The 20,579-nt window shown below is 35.8% G+C and overlaps 1 protein-coding gene across 1 annotated transcript; it reads left to right on the top strand.

Moving 5' to 3' along the window:
* The first annotated feature begins 5,940 nt into the window (after positions 1-5,940).
* On the top strand, positions 5,941-11,670 carry LOC309637506 (olfactory receptor 10K1-like). Its single transcript, XM_082412383.1, has 2 exons — positions 5,941-6,817; positions 9,940-11,670. Exon 2 carries the CDS (start codon positions 10,086-10,088, stop codon positions 11,025-11,027), a length of 942 nt encoding a protein of 313 aa, XP_082268509.1. The 5' UTR covers positions 5,941-6,817; positions 9,940-10,085; the 3' UTR covers positions 11,028-11,670.
* The last annotated feature ends 8,909 nt before the right edge of the window (positions 11,671-20,579 follow it).

The raw sequence follows: 20,579 nt of genomic DNA, 5'->3' as shown, positions 1-20,579 counted from the left end.
TTTCCAAGAATTTTAACCATCTTTACTATCACTACTCTGAAATCTTTTTTAGGTAGACTGCCTATTTCCTCTTCATTTGTTTGGTCTTGTGGGTTTTTACGTTGCTCCTTCTTCTGCTGTGTATTTCTCAATCTTCTCATTTGTTTAAATTACTTTGTTTGAGGTCTCCTTTTCTCAGGCTGCAGGTTCATAGTTCTCATTGTTTTTGGTGTCTGCCCTTAGTGGGTGAGGTTGTTTCAGTGGGTTGTGTAGGCCTCCTGTTGGAGGGGGCTGGTACCTGTGTTCTGGTTGGTGGGGCTGGATCTTGTCTTTCTGGTGGGCACAGCCACGTCTGGTGGTGTGTTTTGTAGTGTCTGTGAACTTAGTATGATTTTAGACAACCTCTCTGATAATGGGTGGGCCTGTGTTCCTGTCTTGATAGTTGTTTGGCATGGGGTGGCCAGCACTTGATCTTGCTGGCTGTTGGGTTGAGCTGGGTCTTAGTGTTGAGATAATGATCTCTGAGAGAGCTCTCTCCAATTGATATAACATGGGGCTGGGAGGTCTCTGGCGTCCAATGTCCTGAACTCAGCTCTTCCACCTCGGGGGCTCAGGCCTGACACCAGGCTGGAGCACCAAGACCCTGTCAGCCGCACCGCCACGTGTGTGGGGATTTTCTTGCCTTTGGGAATTCTGAGGTCTTCTGCCAGCATCCACTAGGTGTTTTGTAGGAGTTGTTCCACTTTCATGTTTTTTTTTGATGTATTTGCTGTGAGGAAGGTGATCTCTATGTCTTACTCGTCCACCATCTTGAAGGTCTCCCACCCAGGTCAATTCAACATGGAGGTTTCTTAAAAAACTTAATATAGAGTTACCATATGTTCCTGCAATCCCACTCCTGGGCACATATCTAGAAAAGACAAAAATTCTAATTCAAAAAGATACACACACCCCAATGTTTATAGCAGCACTATTTACAATGTCAAAGACATGGAAGCAACCTAAATGTCTATCGACAGTTGAATGCATATAGAAGATGTGGCATATATATACAGTGGAATACTACTCAGCCAGAAAAATGAAGGAAATAATGCCATTTGCAACAACATGGATGGATTTAGAGATTAGCATTCTAAGTGAAGTAAGTCAGACAAAGAAAGACAATATCATATAATATTACTCATATTTGAAATCTACCTGAAAATAAGTGATATAAATGACATTATTTTCAAAACAGAAACAGACTCACAGATTTTAAAAACAAATTTATGGTTACCACAGGGGAAACGTAGTGTGGGGGAGGGATAAATTGGAGTTAACATATATACACTACTATATGCAAAATTGATAATCAACAAGGGCATACTGTATGGTACATGGAACTCTACTCAATATTCTGTAATAAGCTATATGGGAAAAGAATCAGAAAGAGAATGAATATATGTATATGTATAATTGAATCACTTTGTTATACACCTGAAACTAACACAGCATTGTAAATAAATGATACTCCAATAAAATTAAAAAAAGGAAAGACAAATATGTGATATTAGTTATATATGTATTCTAAAAAATAATACAATTGAGCTTAGTTAGAAAACAGAAGTAGACTCACAGACACAGAAAACATATTTATGGCTGTCCAAGGGGAAAGGGGGGGAAGGGTAAATTGGGAGTTTGTAATTAGCATACACTTACTACCATATATAAAAGAGATAACCAACACGGTTCTACTGTATAGCACAGGGAACTATACTCAATATCTTGTAATAACCTATATAGAAAAGAATCTGAAAAAGAATATAAAAGAATATATATAACTGAATCACTTTGCTGTACACCTGAAACTAACACAACATTGTAAACCAACTATACTTCAATAAAAAAGAGTATATTAAAAAACACAAAAAGAAAAACAAAAGCTGAGGAACATTTAGTCACCAGAACTCACCAAAGAAAATCTCAAAGGACGTTCTTAAAAATGAAATAAAATGATTGGCAAGGAAAACTTGGATCTCCTTGAAGTAATGCAGAGTTCTGGGAATGGCAAACATTTCAGTAAATATAAAAGTTATGTTTTTTTTATTGGAGTATAGCTGCTTTACAATGTTGTGTTAGTTTCTGCTATACAGTGAAGTGAATCAGCTATATGTATACATATTTCCCCTGTTTTTTGGATTTCCTTCCCATTTTTTAATATAACAGTTTTTAAAGCTAGCCAAATACGTAAAGAATAAAATCAAATACAACATAAAAATGTAATATGAGGTTTATAATATTTAGAAGTACAATATATGAAAAAATAACACAAAACTCAAAAGGGGTAAATGAATGTACAGTGTTGTAAAAGTCACATTATAAAGTGTTACAATTTTTTTTAAAGATTGATTGTTGTAAGTTGTAGATGCATATTTTAGGAAAAAAACAAAAACAAAGATATTGCTAATAAAACAATAGAAAAAATGAAACAGAATACTAAAAACATTCTGTTAACCCAATGGAAGTCAAGAAAAAGGGAAAACAGGAACAAAGTTCTGATGGAAGAAAGATATCAGAAAGCAAGATGATACACTTAAAAACCATCAATGAAATGAAACATATCAAGAATAAATTATCTAAATGCATCAACTAAAAGACAGAGATGACCAGACTCTGATAAAAAATAAGATTCCAATTACATGTTTTCTGCAAGAAACTCATTTAAAATATAAATTTGCATATAACAGTAAGAGTTTAGAAAAAATGCACAAAAATTCTAATCATTAGAAAGCCAGAGTGCCTATTTTAACATCAGACAAAGTGTATTTCAGCATCAAGAATATTAACAGTAGTAATGGTGACCATTTTTAATGATTAAAAAATTGAGTAAAAGTTCTAATGGTTAAAAATGAATATGCATTTTACAACAAAGATTCAAATTCCAGGAAGGGCCAAAACAAAAGCAGGCAATTCCAAAATTGTAGATAAAGATTTCAAACTTCTCTTTTTGTAATTGATAAAGATTGATAAAGTATAAAAGACCTAAACAGTAACACCAAACTTTATTTAATTGATATTTATAAAACTCCACATCCAACAAAAGCAGAATATCATTTTTCTTCAAGCCTATTTGCAAAGGGAGAACACTTCCTGGGCCATTAAATATATGTTAAGTGATTGCTGGACTCAGAACATATCAAGGCTATCTACCTTTTACACTTCAATTCAGTGTTGCATTGAGAGTACTAGCCAATGCAACAAGGCAAGGAAAACAAATAAAAAGCAGCCATATTGGAAAATAAGTAAAACTCTATTCACAGAAAATGTGATTATTTACGTACAAACTGCAAAGCAATCAACGTAAAAAGCTAGTAAAACATTTTTAGTTAAAAAAAAAACCTAGTAAATGAATTTAGCAAGATTGTAAGATATGCAAAGACTCCAAGGTAATAAGTTGATGTACAAAACAGAACTGTATTTCTTTACAATACCAACAAAAAATGTGGAAACTGATATTAATTACAATAGCAATATAAAATGCCATCAAAACCATGAAATATTTAGGTACAGTAAAAACTAAAAAGAAAAACTACTGAGAAAAAACAAAGAAGACCTAAATAAATGTAAAGTTGTAACATGACCATAGATTGAGAGACTCAAAATTGTTAACATGGCAATTATCCTCAATTTGATTTATTGTTAAACACAAGTACAATACACATCCCAGCATGCTTTTCTCTAGAAATTGACAAGTTGATTCTAAATTTTATATGAAAATGCAAAGCACAGAGAATAAACAAGACAATTTAGAAATAGATGAAAACATTTAAAATAGATGAGCACAATTTAGAAACAGATGACCCAGATTTCAAGACATACTGTAGCACAATGTTGACCAAGAGGTATTGACATAAGAATCGACAGAAATAAGTGACAGAGGTCAAGAGGTACAAACTTCCATTAACAAAATAAATGAGTCATGGGGATGAAATGTACAGCATAAGGAATATAGTCATTTATATTGTAATATCTTTGTACGGTGACAGATGGAAACTAGATATAATATGGTGATTATTTTGTAATGTATAGAAATACCAACTTGCTATGTTGTACACCTGGAACTAACATAGTAGTTCAATTATACTTCAGTTAAAGAAATATGTGGACACTGGGGGGAAATGCATCCAAATTGTAATAATAGTTACCTCTGGGGAAGTGGGGAACATGGGTGACTGTTAATTTTTAACTTATGCTTTCATGTATTTCTAGTTGTCAGCAATGAACATGTATTGCTTGTAAAATTAGAAAGAAAATAAATATTAAAAATGAAAAGAAGTGTAGACACATGAATCCATGTAACAGAAAGTACAATATGGACATAGTACCATGAATATAAGGTCAATAAATTTTCAACAAAGTTGTGAAGGTATTTCAATAAGGAAAGAATAGTCATGTCAACATACTGTGGATGGAAATACTGGATGTACATATTAAAAAATATAAACCTTGACTCTTACCTATTCTCATAAACAAAATTTTAGAAATATCAAAACTACACACATTTCATAATAAAACATAGGAGATAATCTGCAGCTTGGAGTAGACAGATATTTATTAGAGAGGAGAAAGACCATGTGAATAATAAAAAGAACAATATGATACATTGAACTATATCAAAATTAAAAACTTCTGCTATCCTAAATAATGATTATGGTTACACAACTCTGTGAATATACTAAAAACCACTGAACTGTACACTTTAAAAGTGTACGTTTTATGGTATGAAAATTATATTTTATTAAAACTGTTATAAAAAAGGCATGATTAATAAAATGGAAAAATAAACTACATAGGAGGAGTACATATTTGCAAAATGTATATCTGATAAAGGACTTGTATTCAAAATGCAAACATCACTCTTACAAAGAAAAAAAAAACAAGTTAATTAAAACATAGTCAAACATTTGAATACATACTTCAAAAACAAGATGTACAAATAGCCAGAGCACATGAAAAGTGATCAACATAATTAATATTCAAGAAAACACATGATAAAAGTGCAATGAAATATCACTATACATTTAAGAAATTTAAAAGACTGACTACACCAAGAGTTGGCTAGGATGTGCAAGCACTGGTACATGCATACATTGCTCATGGAAATTATTTATGATACAACCTCGCTGAAAAAGAGTCTGGCAGTTTATAAATAGTTAAACAGCCATTCCATTCATAGGTACTCATCAAAGATAAATGAACATGTACTTCTAAGCAATGACTTAGAAATTAATATTCATAAGAGTTTTATTCCTAATAGTCTCAAACTGGAAGTAATGTAAATGTCCTTCAACAGTCTGACAGGTGAATAAATTGTGATGATTAGGGACTTCCCTGGTGGTGCAGTGGTTAAAAATCGCCTTCCAATTCAGGGAACACGGGTTCGAGCCCTTGTCCGGGAAGATCCCACATGCCGTGGAGCAACTAAGCCCATGCGCCACAACTACTGAGTCTGTATGCCACAACTACTGAAGTCCACGTGCCTAGAGCCTGTGTTCTGCAACAAGAGAAGACACCATAATGAGAAGCCCGTGCACCACACGAAGAGTAGCTCCCACTCACAGCAACTAGAGAAAGCTGGCACGCAGCAACGAAGACCCAATGCGGCCAAAAATAAATAAATTTAAAAAAATTGTGATGATTAATAAATGGAATACTGTTAAGCAGTAAAAAGTGAACTAAAAATTTAACAATATGAGTGAGTCTCCAAAACATTATGGCAAGTGGAAAAATAACAAGACACAAAACTGAGTATATGGTTTGATTCCATTTATATTAAATTCTGGCAAAGGTAAAACCATATCAACAGAAAGGAAGATAATTAGTTTTCTTGTGCGAGGACTGAGTGGGACTGACCACAACGGATAGAAGGAAACTCTTTAGGCCTGTAAAAATACTCTATCACTTTATTGGGTGGTTGTGGCTTTTATGTATGCATTTGTAAAACTCACCAAACTGTACATTTAAATTGGGAACATTTTATGGTATTTAAGTGAAACCTCCAGAAGGTTAATACAATTAGTTTTTGATTCACACATCTCATTTATTTTAAGCTTTAAACTCTATTTGTAAGATAACAAGTAACTTAATGATAACGCTCAACTAGACATAAAATACTTGTTAAAAGTTAGGTTTTTGTAGATCACCCCAATAATCCTGACTAGAATTTTAATGAACAAGAATCTCATAAGACGAATTTGTAATTAAGCCCTACTTTGGCTCTTATAAACACTAAAGGTGAGAATCCCTGCATAAATACACCAATATCCGAACGTAAAATTCAATGAAAAATGTCCACTTGGTCTGCTGTATTACAGACTAAATCATGGTGATTTCTCTTTCAGAATCCATCACAAATGGACTGAACTTCCAATTCAGACTAATTATGTTCATAGCTCCTGCTCCCCAGGTTCCTCAGCTAAGGGTACCCTGAGAAACTGGAAACATTATTTTTCCAAAATAAACTTGACTTCTAATTAACCCCAAGACAAAGTCTTTAGGGCAGTAGATCAAGCCTCAGGAGTCCAATAATCACAGTATGTGTTTCTAATAATCACTTCCCATGTGATACTAAGAACTGCATGAACCAGAACTTCTCAAGATCGTGACTTCGGCTGGACAAGCTGAGAGTCCTGATGGATAGGGGAGGCTACCTCTGCTGATGCAGATGAGAGCTTCCGTCTCAAGGCAGATTCACTCTCTTCTGCTGCTATTTCCTCAGGTTCTGGTCTTTGGCTTATTCCTAGTGGGTTCCCAGATACTGAATACCTGCTTCTGTCTGAATTGAAAGGAGGAGAGCAATGTAGGTACTTGCTGAGCAGTGGGAATATTGATCTAGTCTGGGGCTTTGTGGGGTCTAGACCTGAATGAAGGCTAGTGCTTGTTAACACTTTCCCTCATTACAAATCTGGCAAGTGGCAGGGTTAAGAAGCAGAACCAGGGGCTGCTTTTAACTCCAGGTACTAAAAGTGATTTGGCATGCTCCATGTTGTTCTCTGAATTTTTCTTCATGATTATACTGGGTCATTTTAGCTCCCAGTTAGAGTTTCCTTTCTTCTTTCTTTCTTCTTTTTCTTCTTCTTTTTTAAGATTGGTTGATTTATGGATCAAATGAATTAATACTTATCAAATCTCTACTCTTTCTACTGTCTACTCATGGATGTATGATTTTAGCTATATATGAAAACTGATGCAGTTTTTAAACTCCATTTTAATAAGGCAAAATCAGGATGTTCATGTGTACTTAAGAATATAAAAATTCCACTTCTTTACTATCTGAGGCTGCCTACATAATTTCTCCCAGCTAATAGATTGATGCTTTTCTTAAGATAAATTGAATATCTCACAAGTATTACACCTGAAAAACATATAGATTTGCCCGCTTTTGAGGTACACAGTATCCTCAAATATTGAGTCACTATTTAAATCTAAACTACATAAAATCCCTGTGGAGTATCTAAGAAGTTAGAAAAATAAGTTGGGAAATGTCATCTCTAAGGATCATAACCTGAATTCCATCCACAGGCTCTAGAATATTATAAGGGGACTTTCAGGGTCATCTAACTAGAGAATGTTGGAGTCCATGAGTTGAAAATGTTCTTGAAAGTCAGTACTCAGCTGTTACCTTAAGTCAGATCCCTTTCTGTAGGATATCATGCAAGGAGCCTCTTCTTAAATACTTTCCATGCATCTTAACAGTTTTTTACAGTTATTGACCTGTCCCCTTTAATTTTAAAATAAGGAGACGGAATATCCAAGTTAAGTACTTTGCCCAAAGTCACACAAAGCTAGACCTAAAATATAGATCTTCTCAGTCCAAATTGAGGGATCTTTTACTTTAATCTTATAGCCTGTGGGTATTTGGCCGGAAGATCTTTTTATTCTTCTGCTCTTATATCTTTCTATCCATAGTACTGATATAACACACTGTGGTGGTCTTTGATGTCTTCTTGAGCAGATGGGGGCTGCCTTCTCAGGTATACTGTGCCAGTGAGTCTCCATACACCACGAAAAGGGCAAATATATCAATCATACAACTCATTTAGATTGTGGGGTTATATTAACAGTATGTAGAAATCCACTTAACTGAAAAAAGCTGCCCACATGGGTCTGAGTGACAAAAACTCCAAACAGTTCTTTTTTTTTTTTTTTTTTTTGGTATTGGGTAGATCCAGGCACTCTTTCAGAATCAGGTAATTCAAACTTCTGTGGTCTACTCTACAATTCATAGTCAGTGGAGTGAGGATATAGTGGGGATTAGACATGGGTTAGTTGAAAGGAGATCCAGAAAAATCTTGGAAAATTGACAAGACAAGGATAAGCAATGACCATAAATTTAGATTTCCCTCAGTGTCTTGGAGTAGATGGAAATTCATATGTCCAGGTGAAAGTGTTATATAGTGAAACTGTCTCATTAGTCTGCCTTTCTTGATATAGAAAACATATAATTAGTATACATATACATATGTATATAATGGGGATATACATGGTATACACATTCTTTATATTTATATATATAACAGAAATATCTTTATAGTTACAGAGTGAAAAATTCCTATTATTTGTGTTAAAGAGTTTTAAAACAAGTGTATGTGAGTATCCTGATACTAACTTCAAATAAATGAATACTTATAACTACTAAGTTGAGGACCAGTTTCTAGTAATTAAGAAAGAAAAAAAATTATCTCTAAATTCTAGGAATAGATACAAAGAGGGTCAGAAATTTCCAATCATTTAACTTAGGGTCTAGAGAACTAAGGTTTGCTATTGACTAGAAAAATGCAAAAAAAAATCTGTGGTAGCAGATTCAAATAATTCTTCAACACAAAGTGATGTAAAAGTTATACAAATATAGTGAAAAGTATATAAACAAACACTGGACACAACCAATACATGCTAGATGATTTTGTATCCAGAGAATACTTTCTTACTTCTTAGGCTTGCTCAGTGGGAAACACACGCATGAAAAATTATCTTATATAAGGCCTAAAAATGACTTTACAAATAATCCTTTCTAGCAGTTTGCAAACTGTATTTAGCAGCAGAATATTCAAAAGGAATTTTATTGACATAATAATATATAAAAATTATAAAGCTTATGGTTTATGTCAGTGGTAGGAATTTCGAAAACTGCCCAGTTTTCCCCTTCTCTCTCGCTTTCTGTGACAAGGTGTTGGTCATTTTTTGCAAAACTATTTTTCTGAGTTTCTCTGAGGCATCTATAATGGGGAAAGTGAAGGGTGTTGTAAAATGTCACAACGTTAATGAGTCTCTCTCTTTTTTTAAACCAACTTAGTGACTCTTGTCTTCCTGAAAAAGAATAATTTTTTAAACTAATGTTATCATCTGTTCTATCCTTGGCTCAGTGCTCTAGTTTGTGGATCCTCCAGAAGCGTTTCTAATTGGTCTATCGTTGGTCATTCTGTTAGAAATAACACTAAAAGTTTTTTTCTTTTTTCTTATTATTTTGGGTATTGACATAAAATTGTTGTAATGAATATTGACATAAGGTATATGATATTCTTACCACATATGTTAGCATATACTAAGTTGTCAATTAATACAGATCCCTTCACACTTTTGTTCAGCGATCATCTAATTCTTCCTCTCCCTCCCCATTTTATGGTTGATAAACTGAAGTTCACATGCTGTATCTGAACATTACTCATTCTTTCATTCCACTTTCTGATCATGCTTAGGTAGCTGAAATTAACCATATTTTTCACTTTTGGAGAGCTGGTTTCCTTAGGCTTGTAGTGAGCAAGAAAATCAAAATAAACCATAAGTAAGATACAAAGGAAAATGATCAGATAATGCCTTAATCCTTGGCTAGAGAGATAAAATGTCCTTGGTATTGGAATAAAGTCTGCTAATTGGTTGTCAGTTATTCTGTTCCATATTTAGCCTTAATTCTTATTTTGGCAGATATATTTGGAGGAAATGAATGAGTTCCACCAAACATCTGGAAATGTCTGCCACCTGTAGGCTTTGTGCTGAGTTCCCTGTCTATTTCTCCCTCCCTGGACTCTGGCCTCTGGCTCTGGCTCTGGCTCTCCTATATAACAGTAGCCATGGAGTGGGTCAATGAAACCTCGGTGAGAGAGTTTTTCTTCCTTGGCTTCTCATCTCTGGCTGGGCTGCAACAGCTGCTCTTCGTTGTCTTTCTGCTTGTTTACCTGTTCATGCTGGGCACCAATGCCATCATCATTTCTACCATTGTGCTGGACAGAGCCCTCCATACCCCTATGTACTTCTTCCTTGGTGTCCTCTCCTGTTCTGAGACTTGCTACACCTTCGTCATTATACCCAAGATGCTGGTTGACCTGCTGGCCCAGAAGAAGACCATCTCCTTCCTGGGCTGTGCCATCCAGATGTTTACCTTCCTCTTCCTCATCTGCTCTCACTCCTTCCTGCTGGCAGCCATGGGTTATGATCGTTATGTAGCCATCTGTAACCCTCTGCGTTACGCAGTGCTCATGGGTTATGGGGGGTGTTTGGGACTTGTGGCAGCTGCCTGTGCCTGTGGCTTCACTGCCTCAGTGGTCATCACCTCCCTGATATTTCACCTGCCATTCCACTCCTCCAACCATCTCCATCACTACTTCTGTGATATCTCTCCTGTCCTCAAGCTGGCATCTCATCACTCTCGCCTCAGTCAGTTGGTCATATTCATGCTTGGTGTATTTGTCTTGGTTATTCCACTGTTACTTATCCTGGTCTCCTATATGCACGTCATCTCTGCCATTCTAAAAATCCCATCCTCTGTTGGAAGATACAAAGCTTTCTCTACCTGTGCCTCCCATCTCATTGTGGTAACTGTTCATTATGGTTGTGCCTCTTTCATCTACTTAAGGCCCAAATCCAATTACTCTTCAAGTCAAGACACCCTAATATCTGTGTCTTATACCATCCTCACTCCATTGTTCAATCCAATGATTTACAGTCTGAGAAGTAAAGAATTCAAATCAGCCCTTCGAAGAACAATGGTCCAGACTTCATGTCCTATTAACTAAAAAACCACTTTTTCACTATTCAGTTAACTGTATGCATTTTACGTGCCAGGTAACATGTGTGCTTTCACACAGTTTCTCATTTAAGTGTAGAACTCACACTGTACCATGAAGATCTTTTACATATTAGGAGAATGAGGCTCAGAGAAGTTAAGATATTTTGAGTTTCTACCATCAGTGATCTCTTAGAAGGTTATGCAAATGTAGGAAAGAATTACTCATTTATGGAACAAAAATTTCATTAAATTTCACTGCTGTAAAGTTTGATTATTCAAAAACATATATGTCAACAGAGGAGAGCAAAGATACATCCAAGTTCTTTGAAACAGAATAAAGGAAACCTCATTTAAAAAAAAATTTTTTTTGGCCTCGCCTCGCGGCTTGTGGGATTTTTGTTCCCTGACTAGGGATTGAACCCAGGCCCTTGGCAATGAGATTGCGGTTTCCTAACCACTGGACCACCAGGGAATTCCCAAGGAACCTCATTTTTTGACTGAAGTATAGTTAATTTATAGTGTTTTGTTATTTTCAGGTGTACAGCAAAGGGATTCAATTATATATTGTGTTGGTCAAAACGTTCATGCAGGTTTTTCCGTACGATGTTTTATATATATATATATATATATATATATATATATATATATATATATATATATATATATATATATAAAAATATATATATATATATTTAAGTAATATATATTATATAATTCAGATTTTTCCCATATAAATTATTACAAAATATTGATAGTTCTCTGTGCTATACACTAGGTCCTTGTTGGTTATCTTTTTATATACAATAGTGTGTATATGTTAATCCCAACCTCCTAATTTATCCCTCCCCTTTCCCCTTTGATAACAATAACTTTGTTTTCTGTGTCTGTGAGTCTGTTTATGCTCTGTAAGTTCATTTGTATCATTTTTCTTAGATTCCACATATAAGTGATATCATATGATATTTGTATTTCTCTGACTTACTTCACTTTGTATGATAATATCTAGGTCCAACTATTTTGCTGCGAATGGCATTATTTCATTCTTTTTTATGGATGAGTAGTGTTACATTGTATATGTGTAAAACATCTTCTCTATCCATTCATCTGTTGATGGACTATTAGGTTACTTCCATGTCTTGGTTATTATAAATAGAGCTGCTATGAACATGGGAGTGCATGTATCTTTTCAAATTTTGGTTTTCTCTGGAAATATGCCACAGGGTGGGATTGCAGGATCGTATGGTAGCTCTATATTTTGTTTTTTAAGAAACCTCCATACTGTTCTCCATAGAGGCTGTAACAGTTTACATTCCCACCAATAGTGTAGGAGAGAAACCTCATTTAAAATGGGTTGGACAATAAATGCTGGAGAGGGTGTGGAGAAAAGGGAACCCTCTTGCACTGTTGGCGGGAATGTAAATTGATACAGCCAATATGGAGAACAGTATGGAGATTCCTTAAAAAACTAAAAATAGAACTACCATATGACCCAGCAATCCCACTACTGGGCATATACCCCAAGAAAACCATAATTCAAAAAGAGTCATGTACCACAATGTTCACTGCAGCTCTATTTACAATAGCCAGGACATGGAAGCAACCTAAGTGTCCGTAGACAGATGAATGGATAAAGAAGATGTGGCACATATATACAATGGAATATTACTCAGCCATAAAAAGAAACGAAATTGAGTTTTTTGTAGTGAGGTGGATGGACCTAGAGTCTGTCATACAGAGTGAAGTAAGTCAGAAATAGAAAAACAAATACCGTATGCTAACACATATATATGGAATCTATAAATAAATAAATAAATAAATAAAATGGTTTGGAGGCCGGAAATGAGAGTCTTCACACACTACAACTTGACATCAATTACAGACCCCTATAGAAAGGCAGCAACTACAGACCCCAATAGGAAGAATTCTCATAGCCTGGCAACAAGCACAGCCAAAGGGAAGTGCTGCACTGTCCTAAACTCTTACTTTCCTTCAATGTAATTTCATTCAAAACAACCCCTGCCAACTTCCACTCTTTTCTGTACAAAGTATTGTTTAACTCATTTGTTTGTTAGACTTGCCTATAGTTTTTGCTATAGCATGCTTGTCCTAAATTGCAGTTCTCTGCTATTCTCAAATAAATCCTTTATGCTGGTAAAATAACTGGCTGCTTTATTTTTTAGAACAACACTGTCTATTTCCATGGAACAGTAGAAGATAAGCTGATTGTCTATCCTTACCCCTCCTCCTAGCAATGTTTTATTTTCATGAAGAAAACAGGCAATCTTGGTACCCTTCACTGTGCAGCTATCCTTGGTGACCCTTTTTGGTCCCTGATCCACCCACCTCGACCTACATATTGAAATGTCTTTGCTTGCCTTGGGATTGTTTTGTTCTTCCTTTGTTTGAGGTTGGAACCTCATTATGGAGTCTCCTTCCTATATGTATGCATTTCCTTCCCATACTCTCCTGTCTTCGCCCCCACGTTCACTCCATGCACATCATATCTATTGCTTCTCTTCCAGGAAGCTAGTAACACTGCATATTTGCTGAAGTATTTCAGGTTATCTAAGCAAAAGGATTGAGACAATATAATAAGGTAGAGAGCTAGTCTTCCCTAATGACTAGAAAATCTGCGGAAATATATTCAGTGACTTCCCTTGCCCTATAGAATAAAGCCAAGAATCCTCTGTTAGCAAGAATTTATCACCTAGTCTCTGCCTACCTCTCTGACATTATTATTTCTAAAGTTATTATTATCCATTTCTCATAGTTGTGCCCTCTGAAGCTAATCAACCATTTGCTAGTCCTCAAAGTGTCATTCTGTATTCTGCTGTGTTTCCTCATGGGCTCCTTCTTCTCTGTGGAATAGCTCCTCCCCTCTGTTTAAACTGCATATTTCAAGATAGCCCGAGCTACTCTCTCACTTTCTCTGTAAAGCCTTCCTTACCTCCTTATTGCAACCTGCTCATGATAGTAGGCTCTGCCTTGTGTTCTTATCGTCATCAGGATCTATTTTTATTATACCATTTATTATTTCAACAAAAATAATTATTCTTTGCTTAATATATGCAAAATACTCTTTTAGCAGCTTGACATCAACGATAAACAACTATGTGTGGTCTTTGCCCTCTGGAACTATGTTCAAGTTTGAGACAGTCTCAGTAAAGAGGTAAAATCAGGGAAAAATAATTTACCACATGTTGAACTGTGCTTTTTAAAGGAAAAGTATTTGTAGGTGCTAGGGGAGGAAATATTAAAGTAAATCTAATTCAGATTGAATAATGTGGAGATGACCTCTCTAGGAAATTGATGTATAACCTATAAACTGAAGGGTAAGTAGGAGTCACCAGGTAGAGGGGATTATTTGAGGAGATCCTTTCACACTTAAGGGGCAACATGTACAAAAGCCCTGAAGCAAGAAAGAGCTAGATGAGTTGAAGGCAAGTAAAGAAGTTTAGCATAACAGGTTTTTGTTTTTTTTTTGTCTCTTTGTACAATGAATATGAATTTCCTGAAGGCACAGATTTTATATTAAACATAACCTTGTCTACACTGTTCCTGGTATAGTGCCTGGTGATGTCTGTGCTATGAATAGCCTTGTCTATTCTGTCATCTTCTGCTGCCAAGCTTGCTCAGCCATGTTCATGTCCTGTCTTGGTGAATGTCAGCTCATCCACTCTGGTAGCCACGCACCTGAATGTGATTTCACCACTCTTTTTTTCTCTTTTTACACCACACATTAACTCATCCACGAAGTCCTATAAATCCGATGGATTATGATATTTTCAGTCATATCCCTTCTCCATTTCCACAGTCTCATTCTGTCTCCTTTGAATCACTTCGAGAACTTGAAAACAGCAGTAAGCGGGTTAGCTGGAATTAACACAGCTCTCCAATTATTCTTTTTTTTAACATCTTTATTGGAGTATAATTGCTTTATAATCGTGTGTTAGTTTCTGCTTTATAACAAAGTGAATCAGTTATACATATACATATATCCCCATATCTCCTCTCTCTTGAGTCTCCCTTCCATGCACCCTATCCCACCCCTATTGGTGGTAACAAAGCACTGAGCTGATCTCCCTGTGCTATGCAGCTGCTTCCCTCTAGCTATCTACTTTACATTTGGTAGTGTATATATGTCCATGCCACTCTCTCACTTCGTCCCAGCTTACCCTTCCCTCTCCCCGTGTCCTCAAGTCCATTCTCTACATCTGTGTCTTTATTCCTGTCCTGCCCCTAGGCTCTTCAGAACTACTTTTTTTTTTAAAATTTAGATTCCATATAGAGGTGTTAGCATATGGTATTTGTTTTTCTCTTTCTGACTTACTTCACTCTGTATGACAGACTCTAGGTCCACCACTTCACTACAAATGACTCAATTTCATTTCTTTTAATGGCTGAGTAATATTCCATTGTATATATGTGCCACATGTTAGTTATCCATTCAATTGCCGATGGACACAGAGGTTGCTTCCATGTCCTAGCTATTGTAAATAGAACTGCAATGAACATTGTGGTACATGACTATTTTGAATTATGGTTTTCTCAGGGTATATGTCTAGTAGTGGGATTGCTGGGTCATATGTTAGTTCTATTTATAGTTTTTTAAGGAACCTCCATACTGTTCTCCATAGTGGCTGTATCAATTTATATTTGCACCAACAGTGCAAGACGGGTCCTGGGCTTTTGTTTTTTGAAATATCTTTAATCACAGTCTCAATTTCAGTGCTTGTGATTAGTCTGTTTATATTCTCTATATCTTCCTGGTCCAGTCTCATAAGGTTGTGCTTTTCTAAGAATTTGTCCATTTCTTCCAGGTTGTCCATTTTATTCCCATATAGTTACTTTTAGTAATCTCTTGACCCTTTGTATTTCTGCAGTGTCAGTTGTTAATTCCCCTGTTTCATGTCTAATTCTATTGTTTTGAGTCTTCTCCCTTTTTTTCTTGATGAGTCTGGCTAATGGTTTATCAATTTTGTTTATCTTCTCAAAGAACCAGCTTTTAGTTTTATTGATCTTTGCTATTGTTTCCTTCATTTCTTTTTCATTTATTTCTGATCTGATCTTTATGATTTCTTTCCCTCTACTAACTTTGCAGTTTTTTTGTTCTTCTTTCTCTAATTGCTTTAGGTGTAAGGTTAGGTTGTTTCTGTGATATGTTTCTTGTTTCTTGAGGCAGGATTGTATTGCTCTAAACTTCTCTCTTATAGCTGCTTTTGCTGCATCCCATAGGTTTTGGGTCATCATGTTTTCACTGTCATTTTTTTCTAGGAATTTTTTGATTTCCTCTTTGATTTCTTCAGTGATCGCTTGGTTATTTAGTAGTGTGGTTATTTAGTAGTGTATTGTTTAGCCTCCATGTGTTTGTATTTTTTACAGATTTTTTCCGGTAATTGATATCTAGTCTCATAGCGTTGTGGTTGGAAAAGAAACTTGATACGATTTCAATTTTCTTAAATTTACCAAGGCTTGATTTGTGACCCAAGATATGATCTATCCTGGAGAATGTTCCATGAGCACTTGAGAAGAAAGTGTATTCTGCTGTTTTTGGATGGAATGTCTTTTAAATATCAATTAAGTCCATCTTGTTTAATGTATCATTTAAAGCTTGTGTTTCCTTATTCTTTTTCATTTTGGATGATCTGTCCATTGGTGAAAGTGTGGTGTTAAAGTCTTCTACTGTGATTGTGTTACTGTCGATTTCCCCTTTTATGGCTCTTAGCATTTGCCTTACGTATTGAGGTGCTCCTATGTTGGGTGCATAAATATTTACAATTGTTATATCTTCTTCTTGGATTGATCCCTTGATCATTATGTAGTGTCCTTCTTTGTCTTGTAATAGTCTTTGTTTTAAAGACTATTCTGTATCATATGAGAATTGCTACTCCAGTTTTCTTTTGATTTCCATTTGCAAAGAGTATCTTTTTCCATCCCCTCACTTTCAGTCTGTATGTGTCCCTAGGTGTGAAGTGGGTCTCCTGTATACTGCATATATATGGGTCTTGTTTTTGTGTCTATTCAGCCAGTCTATGTCTTTTGGTTGGAGCATTTAATCCATTTACATTTAAGGTAGTTGTCGCTATGTATGTTCCTATTACCACTTTTAAAAATTGTTTTGGGTTTGTTATTGTAGGTCTTTTCCTTCCCTTGTGTTTCCTGCCTAGAGAAGTTCCTTTAGCGTTTGTTGTAATGCTGGTTTGATGGTGCTGAATTCTCTTAGCTTTTGCTTGTCTGTAAAGCTTTTGATTTCTCTGTTGAATCTTAATGAGATCCTTGTTGGGTAGAGTAATCTTGGTTGTAAGTTTTTCCCTTTCATCATTTTAACTATGTCCTACAAATCCCTTCTGGCTTGCAGAGTTTCTGTTGAAAGATCAGCTGTTAACCTTATGGGAATTCACTTGTATATTGTTTATTGTTTTTCCCTTGCTGCTTTCAATATTTTTTCTTTGTACTTAATTTTTGATAGTTTGATCAATATGTGTCTTGGTGTGTTTCTCCTTGGATTTATCGTGTATGGGACTCTTGGTGTTTCCTGGACTGATTGACTATTTCCTACCCCATATTAGGGAAGATTTCAACTATAATCTCTTCAAATATTTTCTCAGTCCCTTTCTTTTCTCTTCTTCTTCTCAGACCCCAATAGTTTGAATGTTGGTGCATTTAATATTGTTCCAGAGGTCTCTGAGACTGTCCTCAATTCTTTTCATTCCTTTTCTTTATTCTGCTCTGTGGTAGTTATTTCCACTATTTTATATTCCAGGTTACTTATCCGTTTTCTGCCTCAGTTATTCTGCTATTGATTCCTTCTAGGGAATTTTTAATTTCATTTATTGTGTTGTTCATCATTGTTTGTTTGCTCTTTAGTTCTTCTAGGTCCTTGTTAAACGTTTCTTGTATGTTCTCCATTCTATTACCAAGATTTTGGATCATCTTTACTATCATTATTCTGAATTATTTTTCAAGCAGATTGCCTATTTACTCTTCATTTGTTTGGCCTGGTAGGTTTTTAATCTTGCTCCTTCATCTGCTGTGTCTTTCTCTGTCTTCTCATTTTTCTTAACTTACTGTGTTTGGGGTCTCCTTTTCACAGGCTGCATGTTTGTAGTTCCCGTTGTTTTTGGTGTCTGCCCCCAATGCCTAAGGTTGGTTTTGTGGGTTGTGTAGGCTTCCTGGTGGAGGGGACTGGTGCCTGTGTTCTGGTGGATGAGGCTGGATCTTGTCTTTTTATTGGGTAGGACAGCATCTGGTGGTGTGTTTTGGGATGTATGTGAGTTTATTATGATTTTAGGCAGCCTCCCTGTTAATAGGGGGGTTGTGTTCCTGCCTTCCTAGTTGTTTGGCACAGGGTGTCCAGTGCTGTAACTTGCTGGTCATTGAGTGGAGCTGGGTCTTAGCATTGAGATGGAGAATACTGGGTGAGCTTTCACTGTTTGATATTACATGGATCCACTAGTTCTCCAGTGGACTGATGTCCTGAACTCAGCTCTCTCACCTCAGAGGTACAGGCCTGACACACCACCGGAGCACCTAGACCCTGTCAGCCACACAGCTCAGAAGAAAAGGGAGAAAAAGAAAGAAAGAAAGAAAACATAATACAATAAAATAAAGTTATTAACATAAAAGAAATATTATTAAAAATAAAAAAATTAAAAAGTCATAGTAAACGAAAGAATGAAAGAACACAGCAACAGAACCAATAAACAAATCCACCAATGATAACATGTGTAAATAATATACTAAAAAAAAAAGAAAAACCCAAATCTGAAAGACAGAACCCTAGGACAAATGGTAAAAGCAAAGCTATACAGACAAAATCACACAAGGAAGCATACACATACACACTCACAAAAAGAGAAAAAGGAAAAAAATATATATCTATATATATAAAGAAAGGAAGAGAGCAACCAAATCCATAAACAAATCTACTAATGATAATAAACACTAAACACTAATCTAAGATAAACATTAAACCAGGAACAGATTAGATGCAGAAAGCAAACCCCTTGTCTACAGTGGCTCCCAAAGTCCACCACCTAAATTTTGGGACGATTCATTGTCTATTCAGTTATGCCAGAGATGCAGGGTACATCAAGTTGATTTTAGAGGTTTAATCCACTGTCCCTGAGGCTGCTGGGAGAAATTTCCCTTCCTCTTCTTTGTTCACACAGCTCCTGGGGTCAGGTTTGTATTTTGTCCTGCCTCTGTGTGTAGGTCGCCTGAGGGCATCTTTTGGGAAGTCTTCCTTTGGAGGTCTTCTGCCAGCATTCAGTAGGTGTTCTGTAGGAGTTGTTCCACATGTAGATGTCTTTCTGATGTATTTGTGGGGAGGAAGGTGATCTCCACCTCTTACTCTCCTGTCATCTTGAAGGTCTCCCAACATTGATGTATGTATGTCTTTTTGAATTAGGGTTTTTGTTTCTTTTGGTTATACACCCAGGAGTGGAATTGTTGGGTCATATGGTAGTTCTTTTTTTAGTTTTTTGAGAAACCTCCATACTGTTTTCTGTAGCGGCTGCACCAAGTTACATTCCCACCAACAGTGTACAAGGGTTCCCTTTTCTCCACATCCTCACCAACATTTGTTAGCTGTGTTCTTTTTGATGATAGTCATTCTGACAGGTGTGAGGTGATATTTCATTGTGTTTTTGATTTGCATAACCCTGATGATTAGTGATGTTGAGCATCTTTTCAGGTACCTGTTGTCCATCTGCATGTCTTCCTTGGAAAAATGTCTATTAAGTTCTTCTGCCACATTTTAATCAGGTTGCTTGTTTTTTTCATGTTGAGTTGTATGAGCTGTTTATATATGTTGGATATTAACCCCTTATAATATAATATGCTATAATAATTAGGGGTATACATTTTTTCCAGAAAATTACTTTGCAATGATAGAAGAATGACCATCTTGGCCACTCTTACATACTAGTTATGGATTAATTACATCCATAGTTACATAAAAGTACAATAAAAGATAAACCTGAATTGGACATCAGTCCCCTCCATTTAGTGCTTCTAAGGTGGGATCCTCATGGAGATGGGGCCTGTGCTAACTTAGAAACTAACGAATTTCCCAGTCAAAGGGGCCAATACCTACTTTTCTCCATCTATAACCCCATCCCTATCAAAGTATCCTTTCATTTCCACCTATTTCATGAGATATTTCTTTCCTTTCTTCAAAAAACCATAGCAATTTAAGCCTCTCTTATGCTTCTTACTGTGTTATGAATTGTTTAGGCAGTTATGTTCCTATCTTATCTTCTCGTATCTCCTCTACCAGATTATCAGAATATGGGGGGAAGTACTTTGTCATACTCATGTATTGAACCCTCCCATTATTATCTATTTCAGTGATACAGTATGCAGCATGTAGATGACTGATAAATGTCTCTCAACTGTATTTGAATAAATGACTGCTCTATCTAGCTAAATGGAACACCTAAAAGTACAAATGAAATATTTATGTCCCCCAAAACTTAGTGATTTAAAACAACAATTATCATTTAGTTTGCTCATAAATTTCCAATTTGGGGAAGGTTTGAGGATACCTTGTCTCTGT

This window comes from Balaenoptera physalus, assembly GCF_965194825.1.
Source record: "Balaenoptera physalus genome assembly, chromosome: 1".
NCBI lineage: Eukaryota > Metazoa > Chordata > Mammalia > Artiodactyla > Balaenopteridae > Balaenoptera > Balaenoptera physalus.
The sequence above is the reverse complement of the archived record's forward strand: the minus strand, read 5'-3'. Positions and strand labels throughout refer to the sequence as shown.

Excerpts from the sequence above, each read along its gene's own strand:
- LOC309637506 (XM_082412383.1), top strand. The coding sequence starts at position 10,086 with ATGGAGTGGGTCAATGAAACCTCGGTGAGAGAGTTTTTCTTCCTTGGC.